The sequence below is a fragment of the Balaenoptera borealis genome, assembly GCF_965194805.1.
Source record: "Balaenoptera borealis genome assembly, chromosome: X".
NCBI lineage: Eukaryota > Metazoa > Chordata > Mammalia > Artiodactyla > Balaenopteridae > Balaenoptera > Balaenoptera borealis.
The window spans coordinates 47,659,364-47,674,298 of record NC_138881.1 but is presented as its reverse complement, the minus strand read 5'-3'; the positions used below and the strand labels follow the sequence as shown (position 1 = coordinate 47,674,298).

General features: G+C 47.2%; 2 protein-coding genes across 12 annotated transcripts in view; one reads left to right on the top strand and one right to left on the bottom strand.

Annotated features, from left to right (window-relative positions):
- Window positions 1-3,565: 3,565 nt before the first annotated feature.
- On the top strand, window positions 3,566-14,225 carry TRO (trophinin). Of its 8 annotated transcripts, none has more exons than XM_082376528.1 (13): window positions 3,566-5,239; window positions 5,821-5,909; window positions 6,198-7,352; window positions 8,001-8,105; window positions 8,221-8,284; window positions 8,545-8,624; window positions 9,051-9,142; window positions 9,834-9,913; window positions 10,007-10,049; window positions 10,466-10,528; window positions 11,077-11,191; window positions 11,983-12,090; window positions 13,996-14,225. In XM_082376528.1, exons 1-13 carry the CDS (start codon window positions 5,137-5,139, stop codon window positions 14,194-14,196), a joined length of 2,298 nt encoding a protein of 765 aa, XP_082232654.1. In that variant the 5' UTR covers window positions 3,566-5,136; the 3' UTR covers window positions 14,197-14,225. The 8 variants fall into 8 exon arrangements, with proteins under 8 accessions (XP_082232654.1, XP_082232652.1, XP_082232653.1 ...); XM_082376526.1 differs by having other exon boundaries at window positions 3,566-4,521; window positions 6,312-7,352; window positions 11,983-13,820; window positions 13,996-14,114; XM_082376527.1 differs by having other exon boundaries at window positions 3,566-4,521; window positions 6,244-7,352; window positions 11,983-13,820; window positions 13,996-14,114.
- PFKFB1 (6-phosphofructo-2-kinase/fructose-2,6-biphosphatase 1) overlaps window positions 8,099-14,935 on the bottom strand; it is a 71,725-nt gene continuing 64,888 nt past the window's right edge. The window contains exons 15-16 of one of the 4 annotated variants that reach the window (XR_014239518.1): window positions 9,296-9,531; window positions 8,155-8,241 (exon numbers count right to left, since the gene is read on the bottom strand). Coding sequence is in view for 2 of the 4 variants with exons in the window: in XM_082376639.1 (XP_082232765.1) it covers window positions 8,141-8,241 (101 nt within the window). In the remaining 2 variants the exon portion in view is untranslated. Of the gene's footprint in view, window positions 8,242-9,295; window positions 9,532-11,424; window positions 11,595-14,935 lie in introns of those variants that run through there. The other 3 variants (XR_014239519.1, XM_082376639.1, XM_082376638.1) reach the window with 3 other exon arrangements.

Here is a 14,935-nt window from a genome sequence, read left to right as displayed (position 1 = left end):
CAATGAAAGATCAGAAAGAGAAATTAAAGAAACAATCACATTTACCATTGCATCAAAAAGAATAAAATACCTAGGAATAAACTTAACTAAGGAGACAAAAGACCTGTACTCCTAAAACTATAAGATGTTCATGAAAGAAATCAAACTTGACACAAACAGATGGAAAGACATACCTTGCTCTTAGATTGGAAGAATCAATATTGTGAAAATGACTCTACTACACAAGGCAATCTACAGATTCAGTGCAATCGCTAGCAAATTACCAATGGCATCTTTCACAGAATTAGAACAAAAAAAATCTTAAAATTTGTATGGAGACACAAAAGACCCCGAATAGCCAAAGCAATCTTGACAAAGAAAAGTGGAGCTGGAGGAATCAGGCTCCCTGACTTCAGACATTACTACAGAGCTACTGTCATCAAAACAGTATGGGACTGGCACAAAATCATAAATATAGATAAATGGAACAGGATAGAAAGCCCAGAAATAAACCCATGCAGATACAGTCGATCTATGACAAAGGAGGCAAGACTGTACAATCGAGTAAAGGAAGTCTCTTCAGTAAATGGTGCTGGGAAAACTGGACAGCTACATATAAAAAACTGAAATTAGAACATTCTTTAACACCATACTGAAAAATAAACCCAAAATGGATGAAAGATCTAAATGTAAGACTGGATACTATAAAACTCTTGGAGGAAAACATAGGCAGAACACACTTTCACATGAGTTGTAGCAAGACCTTTTTTTCATCCACCTCCTAGATTAAAAACAAAAATAAACAAGTGGGACCTAATTAAACTTGAAAGCTTTTGCACAGCAAAGGATATCATACACAAGATGAAAAAACAACCCTCATAATGGGAGAAAATATTTGCAAACGAAGCAACTGACAAAGGATTAATCTACAAAATATACAAACAGCTCATGAAGCTCAATATCAAAAATCAAACAACCCAATCAAAAAAATGGGCAGAAGACCTAAATAGACATTTCTCCAAAGAAGACATACAGATGGGAAACAAACACATGAAAAGATGCTCAGTGTCAGTAATTATTAGAGAAATGCAAATCAAAACTACAATGGAGTATCACCTCACACCGGTCAGAATGACCATCATCAAAAATTCTACAAACAATAAATGCTGGAGAGGTTGTGGAGAAAAGGGAACCCTCTTGCACTGTTGGTGGTAATGGATTGGGATGGATGTTCCTTAAAAAACTAAAAATAGAGTTACCATATGATCCAGCAATCCCACTCCTGTGCATATATTTGGGGAAACCTCTAATTCAAAAAGATACATGCACCCCAATGTTCATAGCAGCACTATTTAAAGTAGCGAGGATATGGAATCAACCTAAATGTCCATCAACAGAGGAATGGGTAAAGAAGATGTGGTACATATATATATGATGGAATATTACTCAGCCATAAAAAGGAACGAAATTGGGTCATTTGTAGAGATGTGCATGGACCTAGAGACTGTCATACAGAGTGAAGTAAGTCAGAAAGAGAAAAATAAATATTGTATATTAATGCATATATGTGGAATCTAGAAAAATGGTACAGATGATCTTATTTGTAAAGCAGAAATAGAGACACGGACGTAGAGAACAAACATGGATACCAAGGGGAACAGGGGGTGGGATGAACTGGGAGATTGGGATTGATATATATACACTTTTGATACTATGTATAAAATAGATAACTAATGAGAACCTACTGTATAGCACAGGGAACTCTACTCAATTCTCAGTGGTGACCTAAATGGGAAGGAAATCCAGAAAAGAGGGGATATATGTATATGTATAGCTTATTCACTTTGCTATATAGTAGAAACTAACACAACATTGTAAAGCAACTATACTCCAAGAAGATTTTTTTTTAAAAAAGAAGAGGTAATGTAATATTTCATTCAGATGTCTATTCTGGGAATCAGGATATGAGTTCTGGGGTGTCAGAGATGAACCAGATCTGCATGATGGGGCCCCAAGGAGCTCACAATCTAGCATGTAGGAAAGAGAGTAAACAGTAAGCCAGTAAACAGAGAGCTCTCACCCAGTTTGTTAAGTGCTCTGACAGAGCCATGCGAAAGAGCAAGGAGGAAGGAAAGACTAACTAAGCTTGGGGTGATCTAAGATGGTTTCTTGGGAAAAGCAGCATTTGTACCAGTCTTTATAGGAAGGCAGGCCTTTTATTGGCAGGCATGGGGTGTGGAAGAGGGGAACAAAGACATTCCAGGTAGAGGAAGAGTTTGAACAAAGGTATGGCATTGGCAGGAGGCAGAACATGAGTCATCCACTGTGACTGAGGCCTGTGAGGCTGTCAGGGGCTGACTGTGGAGGGCCTTGAATGATAGGCTAAGGAGCTTGGATTTAAACCTGCAGGCCAAGGGAACCCTTGGTGGCTATAGATATGGTCAGCTTTGCATTTGAAACATGGCTCTGAGGGCCTCTGTGCAAGTGGAGCAGGTGGGAAGCAGGTGCATTAGAGCAGAGACCCATCTGCCACCGTCCCATGTGCCCCTATGCTCAGCAGAGGCTCCTCAGAGCCTGCAGTCCTACAAGAACTACTCCTTCTTCCCTTCTCTTCTGCCAATGTTCTACTCCTCCCACAGGACACACCCAGCTCAAATACACCCTATCTGGAAGCTTTCACTGCCTTCTAGAAGGTGATTTCCTCTGTGAGGCCCCTCAGTACCCTGCTCTGGGATTCTTCAGTGACATGTTGTATTCTTATGCATCCCAGCCAGATGGAGAAATCTTCAAGGACACGTTGTGAATCTCATCCAGTTTTGCATCTCCAGTGCATACATAGTAAGGGTTTTGGCACATGGAAAACCACTGGGGAACTCTTCACCAGTGAATTAGAGAAAGAGAAAGTACATGAAGAGAAAGAAGAAATGGGAGAAGGGGAGGAGAATACCTGGAGAGAGGGAAGGAAGGGGGCAGAGAGATAGGGTGTTGGTATGGTCAAGGGAAATAAGAGGAAGAGCGTGGAGGAGAGTACAGGGCCAATGTGGGTTCTTTCTTCTTCCCATCAGTAGCACCAAGTATCAGACCTGCCACAGTGAGTGTCAGGCTTTGGAATCTACCAGATGTGGGTTCTTATTCTGGTTCCATCACTTAGTGACCATGTGCCTTTAGACAAGACACATCACCTCTTGGGCATTAATTTCATCAACTGTGGAATGATGATAATACTAGTCCTTCCTACATGGGTGTTTTAGAACTTAAGAATAGAGTCTGTCATACAGAGTGAAGTAAGTCAGAAAGAGAAAAACAAATACCGTATGCTAACACATATATATGGAATCTAAAAAACAAACAAAAAAAGGTTCTGAAGAACCTAGGGGCAGGACAGGAATAAAGACGCAGACGTATAGAATGGACTTGAGGACACGGGGAGGGGGAAGGGTAAGCTGGGACGAAGTGAGAGAGTGGCATTGACATATATACACTACCAAATATAAAATAGATAGCTAGTGGGAAGCCGCCACATAGCACAGGGGGATCAGCTCTGTGCTTTGTGACCACCTAGAGGGGTGGGATAGGGAGGGTGAGAAGGAGATGCAAGAGGGAGGGGATATGGGGATATATGTATACTTATAGCTGATTCACTTTGTTTTACAGCAGAAACTAACACAACATTGTAAAGCAATTATACTCCAATAAAGTTAAAAAAAAATAGATGTGAGTTCTTTGAGGGCAGGGATCCAACATCCAACAAAGGCCTTGGCACAACTGTGTGCTCAACAAATAATTACTGACTGAGTGAGTAAGTGACTGCCCAAGAAGAACTGTTTTCCACACTGCGGAGCAGTGCTCCATTCCACAAGAGAGAGAGGCTAAGCACCTGTGTACCAGTGTACCAGTAAAGGAGGAACACAGTCCCAGTAAAAATTTTCAGCTAAGTTGATATACGTTAAAAGCATCAATATAGTCATTGGGGGATAAATAAGAACTTTTGGTAGACTTTCTTACATTTACTGATTTTATTCTGAATTACATATGATGCAGGAGGCACCCTAACTTTTAGAGTTTAGAGACTCTAAATGTCTTAATTTGGTCCTACTTAAGCAATAGAAATTAATATGATTTAGTCCCCTACCCCAGAGCAGCTCCTGGGGAGAGAGACCCAGACACACAACACACTACGTAACTAAGGTTGGCATAGAGGGGTCTGTAGGAAGCATTGGTGTGGGAGCCCAGAGAAACACAGTCCTCCTACGGGGAACAGAGGAATCAAATAGGAATGGGGATACAGGGTGGGGGATAGAGAAATCAAATGGAGAATAGAAAAGAATGATTGCTGAATAAGAGGTAGTAAGCAGAAAAGAGATCACATTGGGGAGAAAGGAAAGCTGGACGTAGGGAGTAAGGGAGGAGGCTGACAGGCAGGGAAGGAGACCCCTCTGGAGGCGGAAAGAGGCAGGATCACTTCCGGCTGGGGAGGGGGAGCAGATAGGCTCAGACCTAAGGAGAGGCTTGGAGAAAGCGGACGCCTTCTGGACAGGAGAGGTGAGCTAAAGTGCCCTGCTTTACTGAAGACCTTGTGGGGGACTCCAGGCTGGGGCTTTGACGTGCTTGACTCCACACACCCCTAGGGTTTGAAGGAAACCTGCTAGAGGTTCAGGAGCTAACCGCATAGAAGTGGTCGGATTTAGAGGTGCCTGGACTCGGTTTGCAAGGGAGAAAGGAGGGGGCAGAATCCCCTTTGGGCAACGGAAAGAGAGATCTGGACTCTGTTCGGGCTGCAGAAAGGAGGGATGCAGACCCGGTTGGGACTACAGAAAAGAGAGATGGAGAAATAGTTCAGGCCGTAGGAAGAATGGAACACCATCCAATTAGGCAGGGAGATAGGCGATAGGAGGCTTCGTTTAAACTGGAGAGAGGTCGCAGGACCTGGTTTGGGCCACAGAAAGTAGAGATTGGGAGCTAGAAAAAGTAAGGGGCAGAATCCTTATTATACATCTGAAATGACCTGGCTCAGAGGGGAGAAAAGAGGGGCTAGGACCCGGTTGATACCGGTTTGAAAAGAAAAGGACAGAACCTGGTAGCGTTTGGGAAGGATTACACAAAAGCCTAATACCATAGGATTTGTGGGTGGGGTAACCATGTTGCAGTAAGGGCGGGATGGTCACTTGCAGACATGGAAGTAGGGGTGCGGTGTTGCGGAAGGGGCGGTGCAGGCACTTACTGCAGAGTGGAGGGAGGGGGCATATAAAGGGAAGAGGAGGTGCGGAGAAGTACTGCAGAGCGGAGGGAGGGGGTGTTTCGGGAAGGGGCGGTGCGCTGCGTGGCTGTACTGCAGAGGAGAGGTGTATGGTGTTGGGGAAGGGGCGGAACGAAGAGGTGCTGCAGAGCGGACGGAGAGGGACCGGTGTTGGGGGAAGGGTTGGAATGAGACGAGATGCAGTTAGAAAGAGTGGGTCAGGGGTGGCGTCAAGATGTTCTGCTGCTCTGAGGGCATAGGGCTTATGTGAGATTGAGGTGGCCAGGCTGTCCAGTCCACCAAAGCACATGCGCGCTGAGCGCCTGCGGTTGCCCTCACGCCTCTGGTTGATGTGCATGCACACTACCGAGTTGCGAGTTGCGGTAAGGGTGTTTGTAGGGTAAAGGGGTGGGGTCGAGAGCTGACTTGCGGTTTCTTGGAGGCAAAAGGAGCTAGGATTTGGAAGCCAGATGGTCTGGGCTTCTAGGTATGAGAGCCCAGTAGTTGAAGGGTTTGGGGCCCAAGGATTGATCAGAACCCCCTCCTTCAGGATTGGCAGGAGACCTGATGAATGTCCACCTCCCTCTTATTCTTTCCTGACTCAGGCCCCTTCCCATCAGTCTCAGCTGTTTCTCGGCCTTCCAGAAAAATGGATAGGAGAAATGACTCCGATTATAAGATGACCACGTTCCAGGTGAGGCCCCTCTGCATTCTTGGCAGGCCATCTGCCCTATTCTGAGTTCATTTAAGGCTGTTGAGCCCTTACCACTCTGTAGTCACATAATTTCCTGCCTAACCTGTTTCAGTCCTCCCCTGCATGGTGGAGGAGGAGGTGAAGAAAATCTGCCTATTTCTTGCTCCCTTCCTCTTCCTTCACCGTCCCCTTCAATCAGTCACCATTCAGAGGAGGGGGAGGTTTTATAGAAAGGGTGGGTTGTAGGGAGGCCAGATGGCTCAGCATGTTATAATCTTAAGTGTGTAGGGCCCTCTGCCTCCCCCTGGGAGCCTGGGGCTTCACTTCCCTCCAGATGTACAGGCTGAGACAACAGAAGAAGACAGTGTCTTGCTGATGCATACCCTCTTGTCATCAACCAAGGACCCCCTGGCTATGGACCCACCAGTTGCCAACCGGCCTAAGAAAAGCAAGACCAAGAAGGCCCCTATTAAGGCTATCACTAAGACAGTACGCGCTGCCCCTCCAGTTCCATCTGCCAATGTGATTACCACCAACAAGCCTAAAATAACTTTTCCGGCTTTAAACCTTCCAATCATCCCCCAGATCAACCAGGCTTCAGCTACCACTGAGGCAGCCAATACTCAGGCTTCTTCATTCACCGCTCAGCCTAAGAAAGCCAACAAGACAAAGAGAGTTACTGCTAAGGCAGCCCAAGGCTCCCAATTTCCAACTGGCAGTGAGAGTGTTACTACACAGATCAAGTTACCCTTGCAGGCCCTAAACGTGCCAGTCATCCCACAGACTATCCAGGCTCCAGTTGCCACTGAGTCAGCCAATTCTCAAGCCTTGTTAGCCTCCATCAAGCCTAAGAAAGCTCCCAAGGCTAAGAAGGCTAACAATAAGGCCATAGCTAGTGCCACTGAGATCTCACTGGCTCCATCCACCACCTACACAGCTACCACCCAAGGCCAAATTACCTCCATCCGAACTAAGAAAGCCTCCAAAGCCAAGAAAGCAACTGTTAAGCGCACAAATACTGACACTGAACTCCTAGAGGCCCCAGATGCCACTGAGACAGCTACCAGGCAGATTGAGGCCTCAGCAGCAGCTATCTGGCCCAAAAAATCCAAGGGCAAGAAGGCTGCCTATAAGGGCCCAAATTCTGCCTGTGAGATATCTGAGGCCCCATCTGCCAGTCAAATGGTCACAAAACAAGCCCTAGCAGCCACTGTCCGGGTCAAGAGAGGGTACAGGGCTTGGAAGGTTGACACTAAAGCCCGGACAACTGAAAGCCAGACTCAAATTGACGAAGGGGCCCAGGCCAAGATGTCTACCCCTCAGATCAACATAAGTGTCCTTGAGACTCAGGTTGTTGCTGCTGTCCAGGCCCTGGCAGATGACTACCTGGCTCAGTTGAGTCTGGAGCCCACAACCAGGACCCGGGACAAGAGGAACCGAAAGGTGAGATCTCTGACATCACCATCCTTAACTCTGTACTTCTTTTCCATTCCTATCCTCCTGGTTTGTTCACTTGTTCTTTTAAGTTTACTGAGCCAGTCCCCGCATTCACATTGGCTGTGAGAGATGCTGAGAAGAATGTGATATAGTTCCTGCTGCTTGGCAGTTCACAGATTGGTGGGGAAATAAGACATCCATACACTTAGCTACAAACTGGATATAAATCAACTTGTATTTATCAATACATAGTAGTTAACATGCACCAGGCTTTGTGTTGGGTATAGTCACACAGGTTATGCTTTTATGTTTTAAGGTAACTCTTACCAGCTAGGTCCCAGTGTTACAGATAAGAAAACCAAGTCCCAGAGAGGTGAAGTGACTTGTTGAAGGGGTACAGCTAGTAGAGCCAGTGGTGGCCAAAAGAAGAAGAAGAACCAGACCCTGCCCTTGGGTTGCTCCTGTCTTGGCAGGGAAATGAAACTCCTGCCCGGAAGGCAGTGAAAGACAAATCTAGAACTCAGTGTGGCTAATGGTAAGGTAAGGACCCCTACAGGGAGGGTTTAGGGGACTTTCAGGAACAGTCAGCGTGAGGAGACAGAGCCATCTCTTTCACCTGGTGATTTTGGACCTTCCTTCTTTCTGATGATGCAGTCCAAGCATCTGAACGGGGATGAGAGAGGTGGTGGTAATTATAGGTGGATTCCATGGGGCCGGAGGCCTCCGCTATCCCGAGATGTGGCCATTTTGCAAGAAAGGGTAAGAATCCAATGCTGCCCAGTCTCTTCTCTTCTTCACCTGCCCTCTTCTCTGTCATTCTTCCAAGTTTTATGAAAACATATTGAGATGTCCCCATGTATTCCTCTTCTCCCAGGCAAATAAGTTGGTGAAATACCTGTTGGTTAAGGACCAGACAAAGATCCCCATCAAGCGCTCAGGTAGAGTCATACCAACCCTCCTCCCTGAGCTCTCCTTTCTACTCCCCTCTCCTCCCTGCCCTGGGGGTAACCATTTAGCTTTATGGCCTCTTCATTCTCTCATCTATCCTCCCCTGCCCTTTTCACACTCTGTCATGGCTGGCATCTCCCATTAACACAGTTCAGGACTCAGACCACACTAACCCCATAGGGCTGGCAAAAGGGCTGCAGCTCTGTGGCCCCTTCTCAGCCCAGCTGCTCCCACCTCTCCCTTCCTGCAGACATGCTGAAGGATGTCATCCAAGAATATGATGAATACTTCCCAGAGATCATTGAACGAGCAAGCTATGCTCTGGAGAAGGTGAAGGGACATCCTCTGTGGGATGGGGAAGTCTTGAATGGAACAAAGGTGTACACGTCCCTTTGGGGGGACCACAGAGACTCCCTAATCCAGCCCTATCACTGTGCATATGAGCAGATGATGGCCTAGGGAGGGACGTAGACTAGCCTCGGGTCACACTGCAAGTACAACTAGGACCCAAGCCACCCAGCTTAGTCCTGGCTTCTGTCTACTGCTGGATATGTCCTGTAGTATATTTCAGATGCTCACCTCTCCCTTCCATCCCCCATTCTCTGTCTCCCTAGAGTCTCACTAAGCATAAAGACTATTTTGATAACAATAGTACATTTGTTACCTGTTTGCTGTGTTAGTTAAGTGCTTTACATGCATTATTTCACTGCCTAGGCTGAATTTTGTGACCTCACAGGCTATTCTTTTACTTGGCAGATGTTTCGAGTCAATCTGAAGGAAATTGATAAACAAAGTAGCTTGTATATTCTCATCAGCATTCAGGAATCCTCTGCAGGCATCCTGGGAACGTAAGCTGGGAAAGGGCTGGGATGAGAGGGAGGCTTCTACTTTTGTCCATGGTACTACTCCATCCCTGTCCTCTCCCCACATCCCCTAGGAAGTCAGGAAAGACAGAGCCTAAAAACCCCTTTTCCATATCCCACACGTAGTTGGAGCCCTACACATAGTAGTGGTGCCTGATTATGATTGACTGGAGGTTGTAGAAGCCTGAGGCAGGTCATTCCTACTGTCAAGTTTTCTGTATCTCCAGAAGCTTCCCTGTTGTTGCTTGTCTCTTCCTATTGACCTTGGTAGAGTGGTTCTCAAGGGAGGGCTTCCTGGTATGGGTGAATCATGAGGGTTGAAGGGCAGGAACATCAGTGGGGCCATGCCTAGAATTCTTTTGGAGCTGAGGGGTCTGGAAGAGAAAGAAGGGACTCACATTGGCTGGGTGTCCGGGTTGTACTGGGTTGACAAATACAAGTACAATTCTATCCTCTCAGCAACCTGGGGAGAGGAGAATGTGATTTTCCCATTTTATGAATAGGAGAGTCTAAGTGCCTTGCCCAGGGTCACATAGAGCTTGAAGCATAGACTGGGCAGAATTCTCTCATATCTGAAGAATCTGGGAGAAGCTAGCCTAGTAGGCTGGCTGGTGTGTATTTTTTTTGCAGATGGCTGCTGGATGTAAACCTTCTCTCTGTCCCATTATTCCCCTAGGACCAAGGACACACCCAAACTAGGTCTTCTCATGGTTATTCTGAGTGTCATTTTTATGAATGGCAACAAGGCCAATGAGGGTGAGTTGCTGGGCTGGCAGCTGAATGGGGGGTCATGGTCGGAATTCCACATGTTCATTTTCTATCCCTGTTTCCTTTTGCCTCCCCTTGCAGCTGTCATCTGGGAGGTGCTGCGCAAGTTGGGGCTGCACCCTGGGTATGATTGGGCTCTGTCAGCACTTGCTGTCCGTGTTGTCCTTTGGGAAGAGAGGATGGTCCCAGGATTGCATCAGCCTGGTGGTCTGGTGGAGTGGGCGGGGTTGCTGGACTGGGTAGAGGGTCCAGTGTTCTGACCTGAGTGGATGGGGAAATGGTCCTGAACCCTCTGCTTCCCCTTTCTCCTATGTCCTTTTTCTGTTCTAAGCTGATATATAAGATAGACCTTCAGGGCACCCCTGATAAAGAACCATCTAGCCTCAACTGCCTGCTTCTAGTGACCATGTGTTCATTACTTTCCTGAGTTCATTGAGATGGCCTCATGTGCTAGAGAGGTCTCTTCCATGTTGGGAAATGCCTCTGCCCTCATGTGGGAAGTTCTGATCTTGGTTCATGGGTTATTTTTCCCATTGTCAGGGTAAGGCATTCGCTCTTTGGGGAAGTGAGGAAGCTCATCACAGACGAGTTTGTGAAGCAGAAGTAAGTGGTGTTTTGGGGCTTTGTCAGGCCATGAAGTGTTCTGAGCGTGCCGGTCTGGTCCAGAAAGTGCTCGATTGCCCTTTTCTTACACTACCTTTAGAGGTATGGGCATCCTGTTCCCTAGAACTGAGTCCATGGTGGACCATACCAGGGCTGGGCCAGACCAAACACAAGGCCCTTGCTATGGGGTGTGCTCAGAGCAGAATGCCCAAAGAATGGCTCCTCTGTTTACAACACACCCGATAGAAACTTGGGTTTACTCCTCACAGGTGGCAGGATACTTTGGCCTCCCTGTGACACCATGCCCTATACATGCGTCCCCTGCAACACCAAGTGACTACTTTGCACAGGGCCAATGGGAAATGGCTCAGTATTGGAGGTCAAGACCATGAACTGTGTTTTGGAGTGAGTCTAGGGAAGGAGGGCCTTGGAAATCCTTCTCCAGGAGCTGAGTTTAGTTTTTCTTTGGAGGAGGTTGCCACCTGGTCCCAAGTGGTTAGACAACAGGTTTGCTTGGTTAGAAGCAAGTTTCATTTCCTTTCTTCAAGGTACCTGGAATACAAGAGGGTCCCCAACAGCAGACCACCTGAATATGAGTTCTTCTGGGGCTTGCGCTCCTACCATGAGACTAGCAAGATGAAAGTTCTCAAGTTTGCATGCAAGGTAATAGGAGAGCTGCCCTGACTTGGCATATTAAGGGTACAGGATGTCCCTGGCTGGGGTAGGCAGTGTACAGGGATGGGCAGGTATAGGGCAGTCTGCAGTTCATATATAAGCATATGGAACTTCATTTATGTCCCCGAATGCTGCTTGGCATAAAGTTTACATTGTTTCATTCATTGTTCATACTTCGTATTAGTCTCCTCAATTACCATAACAAAATACTATAGACTGGGTGGCTTAAACAACAGAAATTTATTTTATCATAGTCCTGAAGGCTGGAAGTCCTGGATCAAGGTCCAGCAGGGTTAGTTTCTAGTGAAGCCTCTCCTCCTGGCTTGCAGATGAATACCTTCTTGCTGTGTTCATGGTGGAGAGAGGGTCTCTTCTTATAAGGACACTAATCCTATTGGATCAAGGACCCACCATTATGACCTCATTAAACTTCACTTCCATAAAGGCCTACCTCCAAATATGGTCACATTCGAGGTTGGTACTTCAAAATATGAATTTTGGGGGACACAAACATTCAATCCACAACATACTCTCTTATCGTTTCCCATATTACAGATGAAGACACTTAGGCTCAGTGAGATTAAGTAGCTTGTCCAAGGTCACACAGCACCTAAGTTATCGAACTGAAATTGGATCTCAGGACTGACCCATGATAGAGTCCCAACAGCTAAGACTTTTTTTTTAATGCTACTATTAGTTTTATACAAAGCCCATGGTAGATATTTAATACATAATTACAAATGTTATTTTTCGTATAATGATTGTAATTCTCATTTCAGGTGCAGAAGAAAGACCCCAAGGACTGGGCCGTGCAGTATCGGGAGGCAGTGGAGATGGAAGTCCAAGCTGCAGCTGTGGCTGTAGCTGAGGCTGAGGCCAGGGCTGAGGCAAGAGCCCAAATGGGGATTGGAGAGGAAGCTGTGGCTGGGCCCTGGAATTGGGATGACATGGATATCGACTGCCTAACAAGGGAAGAGCTAGGCGATGATGCTCAGGCCTGGGGCAGATTTTCACTTGAAACTGAGGCCAGAGCCCAAGAAAATGCAAATGCCAGCACCAACATTGACTTCAGCAGAGGAGCTAGCACCAGGGCTAGCTATAGCGATGGTGCTAGTATTAGCTTCAGTGGTGTACCCAGCCCCAGTAATGGCTTTGGTGGCACATGCAGCACCAGTGCCAGCTTCAGCAGCGTAGCCAGCATTTGCTTTGGTGGCACACCCAGCACTTGCTCCACTTTCAGTGGTGGAGCCAGCATTAGCTTTGGTGGTGCAGCCAGCACCAGCTCTAGTTTCAGCAGTGAAGCCAGCATTAGCTTTGGTGGCACACCTTGCACCAGTACCAACTTCAGTGGTGGGGTCAGCTCTAGTTTCAGTGGCCCACTCAACACCAGTACAAGTTTCAGTGGTGGAGCCAGCTCTGGTTTTGGAGGCATGCTCAGTACCCCTGCTGGCTTCAGTGATGCACTCAGTATGAGCACCAGCTTTGGCAGTACACTCGGCACCAGTGCAGTCTTTAGTGGTGCACTTAGCACCAGCCCTGGCTTTGGTGGCACACTCAGCACTAGTGTCTACTTTGGTGGCTCTCCCAGTTCCAGTGCCAGCTTTGGTGGCACACTCAGTACCAGTATCTGCTTTGGTGGCTTTCCTAGCACCAGCACTGGTTTTGATGGTGTACTCAGTACCAGTGTCTCCTTTGGTAGCTCTTTCAGCAATAGCACTGACTTTGGTGGTACACTAAGCACGAGCTTCTGCTTTGGTGATTCTCCCAGCACTAGTGCCAGCTTTGGTGGTACACTCAGCACCAGTCTTGGCTTAGGTGGTGCACTCAACACCAGTGCTGGTTTTAGCAGTGCTGTCAGCATTAGCACTGGCTTCAGCAGTGCACCCAGCACCAACTCTGGCTTTGGCAGTGTGTTCAGCACCAGTACTGACTTCAGTGGGGCACCTAAAACCACTACTGACCTTGGCAGTGCTCCCAGCACCAGCATTGGCTTTGGTGGAGCCCCCAGCACCAGCTTCTGCTTTGGCAGTGTGTCTAACACCAACCTATGCTTTGGTGGCCCTCCTAGTACCAGCACCTGCTTTAGTGGTCCTACCAGTGCCAGTTTTGGTGATGGACTCAGCACCAGTGCTGGTTTCAGCTTTTGTGATGGGTTAAGCACCAGCCCTGGATTTGGTGGTGGACTGAGCACCAACTCTGGCTTTGGTGGTGGACTGATCTCCAGTGATATCTTTGGTGGTGGGCTGGGCACCAATGCTGGTTTTGGCAGCACACTTGGCACCAGTGCTGACTTTAGTAGTGGCCTCAGCATCAGTGATGGCTTTGGCGGTGGGCCTAATACCAGCTTCGACGGAAGACTGAGCACCATCATTGGCTTTGGCAGTGGTTCCAACACCAGCACTGGCTTTACTGGTGAACCCCGCACCAGCACCGGCTTTATTGGTGGACCCACTTCTATTGTTGGCTTTGGCAGTGGACTGAGCACCGATGCTGACTTCAACGGTGGACCAAGCAGTAGTGTTGGCTATAGCGGTGGACCGAGCAATGCTGCTGGCTTTGGTGGTGGAGCCACCAGCCTTGGTGCCTGTAGCTTCTCCTATGGCTAGTAAGGTTTCAGGTAATTACAACACTTCCACAGCCAAGGCCGATGGGGATGGGTATAAGAGCTGGGAGATGTTATAAGAAACCCCCAGGTGGGAGGGCAGGGTGGGGAGATGAGTACAATGAAGGAAGTATGAGAAAATAGTATACTTGGTGCTAAAATGTGTTTCTGTTTGGTGTTTTGTTTTCAGATTTATTTCGCATGTTTACAGATACCGCTAATGAATTGCAGCAGTCCTTCCCATGGAGCCAAGGTACATCCTTGGAATCTTTGTCCACACAGCAATCTAAGCAGATATACCAATCAGCTGAGGGTGACACGCTATGAAAAAAATCTGTTTGCCAATCCTGCTTTGTTGTTTGCTTTCTGTGTCCTGTCATATTTGATATGAGTTACATTAAATTTGAAAAATGAATTGCAGTTTGTTCTGTCTTTTAATGTGCCTAAGTTGTTGTGAGTGACATTTTGGGTTCATAGAAGAGCTAGAGATCAGCATAGCTCTTTGGGGAAGGTGGGCTCCAGCTTTAGGCTAAAAGGCAAGTATGACTTCAGTGGGGTAGAGACGTGGGGAAAGCAGAGCAGGCAAGGGGATAATACCTTAAGTCAGGATCTAGAAGGGGAAAGCCTGGAACAGAAGGCAAAGGGAGAGGGTTCTGGAGAGTAAGTATAGATTCATTTTGAGATATTTGTGTAAGAATGCGAGGGATATAGAGGGACGTAACTAAAGGTGGACATGGGAACAAGGGAGGATTTTCTTGGGATAGGAGAGAGACCTGGACATGTTGCATAGACTGTGGGGGCAAAAGCCAATAGAGAAGGACAGGATATAGATATGGAATAGTCAGGAACTGACTGAATCAACCCATCCTTGGGGAGGTGGGATGGATAGAATACCAGAGAATAGAGGGTGACCTTGACTTTGAACAGGATTTAAGGGTGGCTCTAGAAGGAGATAAATGTAGATTTGCTTCAAGCAGTGATCCCAATAAAAAAGGCGATATGGATTATACAAGGTTTGGGTCTTGCTGGCGGTTGTGATGGAAGGACAAACAAAGGCAGGGGGTGTATGAGTCTGTCTCTTCACAACTGGGTTGCTGCTATCTGCCCACAGTAGCTGCATGGAGATTGGC